The sequence below is a fragment of the Sinocyclocheilus rhinocerous genome, unplaced genomic scaffold (assembly GCF_001515625.1).
Source record: "Sinocyclocheilus rhinocerous isolate Xijiao unplaced genomic scaffold, SAMN03320098_v1.1 scaffold1833, whole genome shotgun sequence".
Classification (NCBI taxonomy): Eukaryota; Metazoa; Chordata; class Actinopteri; order Cypriniformes; family Cyprinidae; genus Sinocyclocheilus; species Sinocyclocheilus rhinocerous.
In genome coordinates this window covers 370,112-383,408 of record NW_015657606.1, presented here as the reverse complement: position 1 = coordinate 383,408, position 13,297 = coordinate 370,112, and the positions used below count along the sequence as shown (strand labels likewise).

Genomic DNA, 13,297 nt, shown 5'->3' with positions numbered 1-13,297 from the left:
TCAATATTGAGGATTTTCTTCCAATAGTTCGTGCATCATGAACAGTGAGTGATCTGCCTTCTACAGTATTTTTCTCTTTGCGTCCATCTTCAGTGTCTCTGGCCTCTGTTAATGGGCGTTTACAGACTTCATATTTCACATAAATGACATTTTGGCGTGAAATTTTCAAATCGCGGTATACCTTGAAACCGGTAATCAGCCTATCCCTAATACACACGCACCTAACCAGTCAAATTTTTATTTATAAATTTATGTATAATTTATTTTCTTTGGAATATAACAAACAAAACACTAGAATATATATTCAAACATGAAACATTTTCATGCTATAGGCTTTGAAAATTAAATGGTACAGATTATTTACACGGACTTAAACACAGCTTGATGGAAATAATCATACATACAGGATGTGTTTAATGAAACCGCATCCTCAATACTAGATGAGCCTTAAGCAGCAAGCCTGTTTCATATCAGACAGTCTTAAACAGATTTAAAAACAAGCCTCAGCTGTGGTAAGTTTAACTGGGTAACGTTAAAGTTACCAGTGTGTCAAAGTACAACCAATAAGCCTAAAGCAACAGCATGCCTAGCAAACCAACATGTTACTGAACAACTAGCTTTAAACAACGAGCAATATTTGACAATAGCATATTTGCCAACATAGCGTTAAGCAATGAGAATGAAATAAGAAACTTAGCAGGAAATGTTGCTTAATAATATATTTATGGGGGAAGCATCACCCCAAGCTCAGCAAGTGAGGAACCAGAGGAAAACGACTGTAGTTGTTTGTTTTTAATTTTATTTAATTTTTTTAAAGCGCTGCTTGTACTTGCTTAGAATAATTGGACTATATTTAAATCCCTTGTGTCCATTTGAGCGCTCAGTCGTAACCTTCCAATCACCACCGAAGTGATTTTTTTATTTATTTATTTATTTTTTTTAATCAGCCATTTGATCATGTTTAATCAACACGTCATATCACCCTAATTTCTCATGCTCATATGCTCACATTACTCAGCGTGAGCACATATTCAAGCGGATCAGAAATTATGAATCTCTAATAAGTATTGAGTGGCAGTCCAGCAGGGGAAGCATACACACTGCGGTTAATGGTTCCATTAAATTTTAATAATCAAAAGCATCTCCAATTATTTGATTTTATAAAAAAAAAAAAAAATCCAGAAATATTGCACATTTGCATTTTTCTCCTATCTGTCTGGTAAATACTCCTTTAAAAAGTGTTTTTTGATTATAATTTTTGGATATGTTGTCATTCTTACACTATAATACTGAACTTTGATTTCAGTGATTTGGACTATGAGATGGACACTTGCTTCTTGCACTTTGTTGCACTTTACTTTTTTACTTTTGGATTTCATTTGGTTTAATGAAATATAGTTTAATAAAATATTCTTAAGTAAAATTGTTGATTTTTTTGTGCGGAAAATTAATCGTTTAGATTAATCGATAAATTAGTCGATAGATTAATCTAAATAAAAATAGTCATTAGTGGCAGCCCTAAAACGAATCACGGTACATTTGGGGGTGGTAGTTTATATGACTGTATCTCTGAGGGAAACTTACTGTCTTTAGAAAAGATTATATGGTGTTTTCTTTTCATCTTGACTTTGTATAATGCATATTAAAGTAGTGTTTATAAGTGCAGCACTGCTTTGTTTACAGCGGTAACCAGGGAACCGCTGTATAGCTGCTGTTCCATAAGTGCCCCCTGCTGTCAGAGAGTGAATTGACCATATATTCCACTATATTCACGGAGCGTTCTTTAGAACGTCCGCATAAATATAAGCCAGCATGTAAACTTCCGGTGAAGCTCATTTGATGTTGTGGTATACAGTATCTCACAGAAGTGAGTACACCCCTCACATTTTTGTAAATATTTTATTATATCTTTTCATGTGACAACACTGAAGAAATGACACTTTGCTACAATGTAAAGTAGTGAGTGTACAGCTTGTATAACAGTGTAAATTTGCTGTCCCCTCAAAATAACTCAACACACAGCCATTAATGTCTAAACCGCTGGCCACAAAAGTGAGTACAGGAGAGAACCTAGACGTGTAATTATACATTTAAATGCAGACAACTAAACACTATCATAATGGTTTAGGCTAAGGTTAGCTAGCTAGCAATGCTAATCTCTTAAACGACATCATAATGGTATTCTTGATAATCAATAACTTACCTTCATAGCCATTCATACATTTTTTAACCACTTATAATATTTTAAAGCATTTGTTATTTCTCAACTCTACAGCTTTGCAGAAAAAATCACATTAAAGATTCACTTTTCATTCATGAAGATGACATGAAAAAATGTGCCAAAAACACAAAAAACAGGTTGTTGTTCTCCTGGCGGAAAACAAAGTCTTTTAAGTTGGAAATGACATGTAATTATAATTAAAACCAGTAGATGGTAGCAGAGGATCACTCATAGCAAATGGCTGCAATATAACAAAGAGTGAAAAATTTAAGGGGGTCTGAATACTTTCCGTACCCACTGTATATTCAGCCAACATAGACTTGTTACTGTTGTAGGTTTGTTACTCTGAATTTAGTTTGAATCACTTAATGCACAGCTCTATTTTTTGACATCAGACGTTTCGTTCCGTTATCACTGTCAATCGTAGCAATGAGTCGCAGAACAATTTACCGGATTTACTCACATAATTTTTTACACTCGCGATTGACATTCCTTAAACAGTATACATGGACGTTTGGTCTTCTTAGACAAACAAAAAAATTCTTCAAATTGTAAATGGATTATGTAGAAAAACTGCAAAAGGTGCTCCACAGCTGATTTTGACAGTTGACCCGAAATGACTGAGCTGGCTTATCTAAAACCAGGAAGTAACGGTGCATATGGTCAATTTGCATCTCATTCACAGCTTCTGTTGTATTTGTTTTGTGCAGATGTTTTATGTAGTATAGTTTCATAAAACTAAAGTCAGAGCATTCTGTTTTTGTTTTAAAATGTCAAATTATACAATCTAATTTAGATGTAAAAACTGCTCATGCTGCATGTATACAGCATCTTTGTTTGGATTGTGATATCAAATGCAGTGGTTGCCTCTAATTTTGAATGGAAAGAGCACAGGCAGTTTATATGATGAGATTTTTTTTGTCTTATTTATTTGATTAGATTTGGGGTTTGTTTTAAAATGTAAATTTAGTTTTGTTATTTGATATTTCAATTTCACAAAGAAATGTGCAGCATTTTGTCCAAGCAATAATAAAAGGACACCTTTTCATTAATAATTTGTCTTAAATCTAATTTTGTTGTCTAAATCAGTATCGTAAATCGTATCACATTGTGAGTTGAGTGAATCGTTACATCCCTATAGGCGGCTACTTTCAAATGCTCCTGTGCATATTTATATTGCTTTCTGTGAAATCAGGTGTTTAAGGTTAGTCAGAATCCACTCATTTTTTCATTTTTTATTTTAAAATGTTATTTTCTTTAATATTATTATTAGCATTAATAATGAACTGATTAAATTTATTTTTATTTTCAAATAGTTAATGGTTAGTTATAGTTTTTTTTTTTCTTCTTTTTTCTTTTTTTTTGCTATGGTACTGAAACTGGTTCTGAAAATCATTTGTTGTAATGTATAAGAGCTCATATTAAAGAGCTGATGTTTTTAGTTAAATCATGGCCATAAACTGTATGTTTTTATAGACTTCTGGAGAGAGAATTGTTACTTAGAGCGTGATCCTTGTCTTTTATTTTCGCCATAATTAAAAAATGTCCTGGAAAAGTCCTCAAAGTCCTGGAAAATGATCATTGAAAAAGAGTGAGAACCCTGAAGCTTTTTTTGTTCCTAAATAAAACAAAAACTAACTACTAAATGTCTGTTTCTCTCTCAGTCCCAGACGGTCCCTGACAACCGACGACAGGCAGAATGTCTCTCTCTTTCAAGAGAGGTGTGCCGATCACGCATTACCCATAATTCCAGGAGTCAGTTGCCCTCCTCTGCCCCACTAACTACTGCATCAACATTCGCCAGCACTAAACTCACCAAACTACAGGAGCTACAGGACAAAAAGCAGACCATGGACAAGATCCTTCAGGAACTCCACTCCCTTAGAGACCAGACCCTTAACAACAGTTCCTGTAAGCCCCCCTTACACACCACATCCAGCCCCTTCTCTTTAGAAGATCTGAATTGTACATTTTTGCATTATAGTTGGTGTTGTGTTAGATGCATAGATGCAGTTGTGGGAAAAGTATGGATATTTATTAAATGATGTGTTTGTGTTTCTTCAGGTCAGAGTGTTAGTCGGCGTGGTGCACGCATGGGCATGTCAGAGCGTCCGTCTGTATTGGGTAGAGAGGGAAATGGGCCACGTCCAGTGAGGCAGGACTCTTCCTCCTCTTACACACAGATAGATGATAACCATTCTGCTGATAAACTCAGGTTACTCTGTTCATCCCATTTGATCTCACTTTGATATTTGAACCAAACTGATGTGTTTTATTGTTAACTTTTAGCAGTTTTATTTGATGTCTGTTTTGTCACTCAATGCAGGAAACTGAAGGAGGTGCACAAGCGTTTGAATGAATTAAGAGAGCTTGTTCAGTATTATGAACAGACATCAGATATGGTGGTGGACACCGTAAACGAGAATGTGAAGGAGGACGATGAGGAAACAGAGGACGGTTCACTCTTTGAGGTCATGTTTGATTCAGAGCAGGAGAACCATGAACCGGTCACCAATATCAGGTACAGAATAGAGTCACTTCAGTATAAAAATTGTGTGTACACTAGGGATGCAACATTACAGTTCGGCTCTGATTGCTTGGCACATCACATGCAATTTGCGATTTAATATGAATTTTTAAAACAACAACCATAAAAAACTCTACAGTGGAGAAAAACATGGATTATCATATGTCTACTTAAAATTTCCAAAATAGGATGGATTGGCCATTATTGAGCACTATAAATGCATTTCATTCATACTCGTAGACGGAGAGTGCCCTCGGACAGAAACTCCACATGTGCATCACAGAAGTATAGCACGGAAAATGCACGGAAATTATTTAGACTAGGGCTGCACGATAAATCGGAAATAAACAGCACACGATTTGGTGGTTGAATGCTGCTGCATCTAAAAGCCAGAGGGCTCTCTCGCGCAGAAACTCCAAATATGCCTCGCAGAAGTACCATAACACATGTAGTAACAGGAAATGCCTATGGGCATCTTTCTATCACTGTTCTTCAAGCCTTCTTAGGTATTTTCATGATAATAAAGTATATTTATAATGATGATGTTTGACGAGTGTTGCTTTTACAAAAATTTCAGACACTTCCTACTGATCAAAGATCCGTGCTTCACAGACAAGCTGTGCATAAAAACATAATCGCAGCCTTTGCGATATCATAATCGCACCAGACAGATTTATCGGGCAGCCCTAATTAAAACTCAAAACCGGAAAAACTTAATTCTCAAGTAGGCCTGTCACGATAACAACTTTTGGTTGTATCATTTTTTTAATTTGAACTAGCACCTCATGACTACACCACGTTATGTACGAGAAGCTGCAAAAGACACAGGCGCAAGTGGAATGTAAAAAACACGGTGACATGAATTTTGAAGTAAATATAATGGGCGATATATTGCGTCACCAAAAATGATTGAGGTCATGTACATATATTGCGCGATAAGTCGATATATTGATTACTGCGACAGGCCTATTCTCAAGTGCGTATTGAACCGTGGATGTCGTACCAAACGGTTCAAAATTACATTGTGAATTGTGGCATTCCTAGTGTACAGTATTGATAGTTTGATGGGGAACTATGGAAGGATATTCCGGACTATTTTCAAAAGGAATTGCAAATTGTACTTTCAGTTGTGTTTTCCACATGTGGATGCATTAATTGTGACGAAATCCAAAAGCAATTGCAAATCTTGCATTACTGTTTGCGTTTTCGCTTTCGCGAATGCACAGTGACTGCCTAATTTCAAATGAAAAAGCAAAGTCCATTTGCAACGGTATTTCCCATGCCTCACGAGTTATGAGCTTGTCATATTTAAATAGCAATATTAATTACCACGTCTGCTTTCTCACTTTCTCTGTGTCGCGCATGTTACCTGCCAAAACTCAAATGGAATCACAATTCCTTTTTCATTAAAATTTCCGATGCCTTACACAGAAACCTGTCAATCAATGTCAGGGGCGGGACTATACTATGGGTTGTGTTTGTACTGGGAGGTGACGTCACTCACAGACGATTGTGCCGAATGCTTTGAACAATGGAGCTAATCGTCAATATTCACCATTAACAGAATGCTTTTCACGTTTTATATTATATTATATTCCTCTCTTTTAATCCATAATGGAGCACGCACATTTTTTTAATAATCAAACATACAGTGCAAATCTATACTTATTTACCTATTTGCCACCTTACCTTATATTTTATTCAACCATTTTAATCCGTTATGGAGCACATGTCCTGTAGCACCTAAGCGTAAAATTAGGACTGTGCAATTAATTGCATGCAGTTGTCATGCACATCTCATTAGTAAAGCACTGACAAGCTACGCAATATCGTGTTCATTATCGCAGGCGATTCTATCTGCGATAATGAACTACGGCTCTGTGTAGTAAATGCCGCTCCATCTGAAAGCAGGTGATGGAGATTTACTACTAATCACGGAACCGGCTTTACTGACGAGATGCGCATGACAATTGCATGCGATTAATTGCACAGCCCTACGTAAAATATACGGTAATAAGTGTAGAATTGCACTGTCTGTTTACTCACTTGCATCAGTTGGAGTGTAAACAGTGAGAGATGTTGAGACAGGTGAAAAGTGTTTGGTTAATAGTGAATATTGTGCGTACAGTTGTGGCTCCCGCTGTTAGCAGGGGATAGTCGCTGCATTTGGGGTAAAAAAAGACAATTATTTATTGTGTAATGTGCCAAGAAGGTTACACTGTCTGTTCGTTCACACACATCTATCGGATTGGCAGCTGCCTTTAGACAGTATATTTTGGTATTATGAGATTCCATTTGAGTTTTGGCAGGTTACATGGGCGACACAGAGAGAGTAAAAAAGCAGACGTGTTAATTAATATTGCTGTTTAAATATGACAGGCTCATAACTTGATATACATTAAATACATTTGCAAATCGGCTTTTCTTTTCCATTTGAAATTTGGCAGTCACTGTGTGTTCGCAAAAGCGAAAACGCAAACGGTAACGTTTGGATTGCATTTGGATTGTCACAATTAATGCGTCCACATATGGAAAACGCATTTGAAAATACAATTTGCAATAACTTTTGAAAATTGTTTGGAATATCCTTCCATAGGGAACAATATAAGCATTAAAACAAAATTTAAACATTTATATGTGTTATCCAATTCTTGCTTTTGGCAAATGTTGGTAAACCTTTTAATTTTAGAATTTTAGATCCACTCAACAATAGAGTGACTAGGGCTGGGTTGACAGTATCAATTAATTGATTTTAATCAACCTTCATTTTAATTAATCAAGATCGATCTTTTAGTCTATGCTGTTTTCTATTTATGCATAAACAAAACTTGATAAAGCAAAACGGTATAAGAAACAAACAAAAAGTTGGTATAAGAACTACTGTATGTTCAATTTAAATTGTTGTATTCAACTACTTTTGTGTTGATTACATCTAAAAATAAATAGCAATTTAATTTAAGATTTTGGACTTTAAACCTTTAATATTATAATAATGTATCAACTGACAGGGTTTTCTGTAGATCATTAGTTGTGTAGTTTTCTACACAGCATTAATTGAGAGATTGTTTTCATTAAGAAAATTGTGACGTACTGTACCTGATATATATCCAGATGAATTGATATCAAATCAAATCCATGAAATCTGTGTCAAAACCCAGCTCTAGTGTCTTGCAAAGAGAAGAATTAGGTCAGGCACCATGCCAAAGCTTTGCCAGTCACATTTCAGTGTGTGTGATTCAATCTTGACTATTTATCATCTTCTCAAATCTGTGTGATTTAAAGTATACACATGTTGCCTCTGCTTTTGTGAGAATTGTCCTGTTGAAGGAAAGTGAAAATAACTGACTAACTGTCCTTTTTTTATTTTTGTAGAAATCCAGCCCAACCACAGACTCCAAGTAACTGGATGGACATGAACAGTTTGACGAAAGCTCATGGTGCCTCCAATAATAGAGATGGCCGCCTGAACACAGAATGTGAAATCAATAACCGCTCAGCAGCCAATCTCCGCAGTCTCAACGTCCCTTCAGTCATAGGTCAGACCTTGCAATCTTTCAAATCTATAAATATTCACCATTGTGCAATTTCTGTCAACATAGTCAGTCTTACAAAGTTATTAATCTAAAATAAAAAAACATTCTGTGCTAACAAAACTATCAACTAGAGCAGGGGTTTGGGGGGGCGCGAGCATCGAGTGAATTTAGACAAACTTGGGGGGGCGCATGTCCTAAAAGGTTGAAAACCCCTGAACTAGAGACCTGCACTCCCGCGGGACTACCGTGAGACTCGCGGGACCCGACGCAACAGAGTGCAGCATGGAACAACACTTGATGGGCTAGTGCGGGTGCAGGCGGGTAGACACTCTCGTATGTGCGGGATGCGAGAGAATAAAATGATTCACGGGACTCCCGCAAATAACCCTCTATGCACACCTTGGCGATCTAATCGCCATTGGCTAGTAATTTTTTTAGTTTAGTCGCCAGACTGATATACTATTTTACACACACATGCATATATATATATATATATATATATATAATTTCACCAAATCAGCTTGTCTTTGTAAAATGGCACAGCTTATTAAATCTTAGCTTCTTAATCAGTTAATCATATTATTATTATTATAATTAAGCACTATTTAATTATTATTCGGTACGATAGAACTTTAGTGATTAGACTTGGTAACCATGTATGAATCGATATTTGTCATTTTAACTGAACTTAGGACTGGTGGTGATGCTTAACATATTGTTGTCCATTGGGTTTCCAGGGCTCGCAAAATCGCTAGCCCGACGTCCCGGGGCTATTGTGTTTTCCAGTCAGGCTACCAAAATGTATCACCGCTCTGCCCGACGGGCTATCTTAAATGCAGATCTCCCGCGGGTCCTTAAAAACTCCTAAAGTGAGTTGTATCAAACTTAAGGCCATAAAAAGTTTTAAATACATTAAATGGTATAAGAAATGTCTTAATTATCATTTCAAAAGGTCATACAGTTGGGGACGGAAAGACAAGATGAGAATGAATTTGCATTTCCAATAAGCCTTTCTTGCTGTTTGGTCAGATCAATGCAAATATCAACTAATTTTTTTTATGTAGCAAACACATAGAGTTGTAAATGAGAAATTAGTTAATGTACCTTCTAAAAATCTAAACAATTAAGACAGTAATTTTTATACGTGTTAAACTGACATAATAAATTATATGCTTGATTTATCCCCTTTTCATAAAAATGGTCTAAAGGCTGAAATGCTGTTGTATAAGATTTTTGTTTTTGTGAAAACCTGTATCTGAACTGTAAGTCATGTAATTTTATGGCTCAATACTGTGTTAACACAGACATTGTCCAACCCCACTCATACTATGTTCATTTTACTTGTGCAGCTCTTAAAATGGGCTCTAATAAATCGCTTAAATTTATTTTAAAATATTCTGCAGATACCCTGTAAATAGTGAAATAAAATTCCTGCCTTCACCATAGACATTGTCCAACCCCACTCATACTGTGTTCATTTTACTTGTGCAGCTCTTAAAATGGGTCATAAATCGCCTTAAATGTATTTTTAAAAATTCTGCAGATACCCCTGCCCGAAGGGCTACCAGGGATTTTGAAATTTTGCGAGCCCTGGTTTCTGTAAAAAAAACAAAAAAAAACAACATAAGTAATAGATATTAATAGTAATAGATAATAGTAATTATTATTAAAAAATACTACTACTACTACTACTATACTAACAATATACAACGCACAGGATTGATGAGCTGCTGGGTTCATGAATATTAATCACGTTGTCAGCGTTCGCTCGAACTGATTTGCTGAAATCAAAACAGGGATGGTAATAGATGAGTGCCAGCCAATGAGAATGCCGTTTGCGCATCAGCTCCGCCCACTTATAACACATTTGCAGCGCTGAGCAATGTAGCCAATCACAGACAAATCTGTTGATTTCTGGAACGCAATTGACAATCAAAGGTGTTTAAGTTAGAATCCACTCACCACTCAAAATGACTGAGTTCTTGTGCAGTGCTGAAATTTGCATGCTCATAAATTCTCTCATTATAACACAAGAAGTGCAGACATTATGAAAGATCCATTGTGCATATATTCATTGTGTTATAAGAGAGCTTTGTGAGATCGCGATGAACTGATCTGTCAGCTTTTTTTTACTGATTATAAAGGGAGTGCTCTTTGCTTGCATTCTGCCATGCCAAGCCCAAACCATGCACGCAGCAGCCTATGCTTGCATTTCTGTTAAAGATAACAGTGGTTTGTGAATGTTGATGCTTTAATAACAAATATTTTATCTGGAGTGTTTATGCTGTTGTGGCTAGGCGATACGGAACTTACTATTTCATGTGAATTTCACATGTACTGAAAAAAATCTATATAGGCTACTTTTATGCAGGCGGGAGCGGGATGAGATAACATATTTCTGTGGGAAAGGGCGGGTGCGGGACAGAATCCTGCTGAAAAATCGGTCCCGCGCAGGTCTCTACTAATTTATTTTTTTTGCATTATCATATTAGAATGCCAATTCAACCGGGACAGGCCTTACGATGGTGTTAAAGATGAGGATGATGGAGGAGGAGGAGGAGGAGGAGGAGGCAGAGGCAGTGACGGTTCAGGGTCCAGTTGTAGAAGCAGTCTAGGTGGTGACACAGATTATGCTGAGAAAGTCCAACGTCTTCAAACAGCCAAACAGAAACTCAGACAACTCCAAGAACTGGTGGCCATGGTGCAGGTGAGAGTCTGGAGCCACGAGGGTGATTTGAGGTTCTGGTCATTCATAATGCAGAGCTGTCAATCTCCAACCAGACTGCTGAGAACATCACATCTGTCAAGAAGCAGCTAAAAACACACCTTTTTCTGCAAGCACTTAACCACCCTATACACTTAAACCAATGCACTTACACAAACACAAAAAAAGAAGTCTTCTCTAGCTTGCTTCCTAATCAAGTTGTCTCTTCTTAAACCTGGCAATGTATATAATGAACATTCTTGGCCCTTTTGTAAGTTGTTTGGACAAAAGCATCTGCTAATTGCATAAATTTATGTCAATGCAAATATGTTGTGAGTGTAGCTTGTATAAGCAAACTCCGTTTTTCAGATTCTCCTGCCTGCTTTTTCTTTATTATGCTTTCTTTTGTCAGCCTGTTAAAGACATGTTCTCTGGATCTGTTAATGTTACTGTAGAGTGATGATACAGATGGTACTACAGCTAATGAGGATGAGGGTTTGGAGCAACAACCCAATAACACCCGAGTAACAGCTCCCAAAATCCAGAGAGACATCGTCCTTTCTGAAAAGTCCAGGTTTGTTTATGGAAATTAGATATCTGCTTGCATTTATAGTTCATAATCTGTTGTTTGTAAACTTGCTTTGTTTAATATCACACTGTAGCATGTTTTTACAAAGTGTCCTGTGTATGTATAATATCTGTTTTTCAGAGAGAAATTGTATGAGGAGAAACTCAAGCAGCAGCAGCAAGAACTAAAGCAGCTCCATGAAGAGAGACAGAGACTGATGGAGATTCAGGGCAAGATTCAAGACTTACAATGGGCCTGTCCTGACCTTCAGGTACTTTACACACCTGCACTTTTTTACGCACAATTTACAGTTGGTTACTATCATAGACACAAACAACTGCTGAGATGGAGTCTTAATTTCTTTTATCACATTGTGTCCCGTCAGTCATCCGTGAGCAGTAGTGTCAGCGGTCAGATGAGGAAGATTCCTGCAGCTGCCTCTAGTCCTGATCATGTACCGTTACACTCCTCTTCCTCAACTAAAGCCAACACTAGTGGCCTCAAACCCACCACTGAGCCTCCTCCAGTTACTGTCACTGACAATGAGGTAAGTGTGTAATCAAAATACCAGTTTTGCTTCCTTTATATATCAGGTAGAGTTTTCAAGGGATAATTCACCCCAAAATGGAAATTCTGTCATCTTTTACTGTCCCTCATGTCATTCCAAACCTCTGAGACTTTTGTTTATCTTTGAAACACAAAGTAAAACATTTTTAATGAAACCAGAGAGATTTCTGTCCCTCAACTGAAAGTCCATTCCACCAAAACTTTTAAGCTTCGAAATGTTTATAAAGAAATCAAAATAATCCATTTGAATTGAGCACTTAAATAAAAGTCTTCTGAAGACACAATTGCTTTATATGATGAACAGATTAAATTTAGGCTTTTACTTGCATAAAATCATTGAATCATTGTGACAGCGCACATCAGATATAATCAATGGCAGCTCAGTCTTACCTGCGTGACATGCAAGAGCAAACCTCACTGGTTCTTGCATGTCAATCAAGTACATTTGAGCTTCCATGTACTATATTTACATTTAGATTTCAGTATAGGGACAGAAATCTGTTGGGTTTCTTTCTTTTGGGTTTCTTGGGTGAGTAAGTTATTGGGATCTGTTTGCAGACAGGTAAAGAAGCCCAAGTTTAAATGTTTTGTCTTTGTTTTATTTGTATTAGCTCTGGTCAGAGATGCGAAGGCATCAGATGTTGCGTGAGGAGTTGAGACAGAGGCGGAAACATTTGGAGAGTCTGATGGCAGAGCAGCAGAGGAGAAACACACTCAACCATTCTCCATTCAGGAGTGACACACATGAGACCCAGTCGTACAGCCGTGATGAAAGGTGACACATGGCTTTGACAACTCATGGCTTAGAGTTTAAAATTTTGTTTTATAAATGTGCTGGGAGGAATGAATTTGTAAGTTGCTAATTAGAGGTCGACCGATTGATCGGCCGGCCGATTTTTGTCATTTTTTAATTAATTGTGCTGCAAATTAGGCCGATTTATAGGCAGGCGCACTGGCGGGCAGCTAAGCATTGTTGCGGAACTCCCTCTGGCTGCGTGAGACGGAGCAGCCTCACGCTCTGCAGGCTGCAGCCGCGGCTTGTTCACACACAGCCTCAGCTAATGGCAGGGCAAAACAGACCGTTTCGAAAGCGGGATTACGTTTTACCCTACTAGAATTGGTCCCGGAAAGTTATCATATTCATAAGTGCAACAAGTCATTTGCATGTGAAAGTAGA

General features: G+C 37.2%; 1 protein-coding gene across 5 annotated transcripts in view; it reads left to right on the top strand.

The window, feature by feature from the left end:
- Positions 1–13,297, top strand: part of LOC107721421 (pericentriolar material 1 protein-like) — a 55,857-nt gene that overhangs the window by 29,408 nt on the left and 13,152 nt on the right. For all 5 annotated transcript variants that reach the window (XM_016529427.1, XM_016529425.1, XM_016529426.1 and 2 more), the window contains 9 exons: positions 3,886–4,132; positions 4,286–4,436; positions 4,548–4,742; positions 8,121–8,284; positions 10,774–10,988; positions 11,441–11,559; positions 11,695–11,824; positions 11,939–12,100; positions 12,732–12,895. In XM_016529427.1, coding sequence (XP_016384913.1) covers positions 3,886–4,132; positions 4,286–4,436; positions 4,548–4,742; positions 8,121–8,284; positions 10,774–10,988; positions 11,441–11,559; positions 11,695–11,824; positions 11,939–12,100; positions 12,732–12,895 — 1,547 coding nt within the window. The remainder of the gene's footprint in view (positions 1–3,885; positions 4,133–4,285; positions 4,437–4,547; positions 4,743–8,120; positions 8,285–10,773; positions 10,989–11,440; positions 11,560–11,694; positions 11,825–11,938; positions 12,101–12,731; positions 12,896–13,297) is intronic.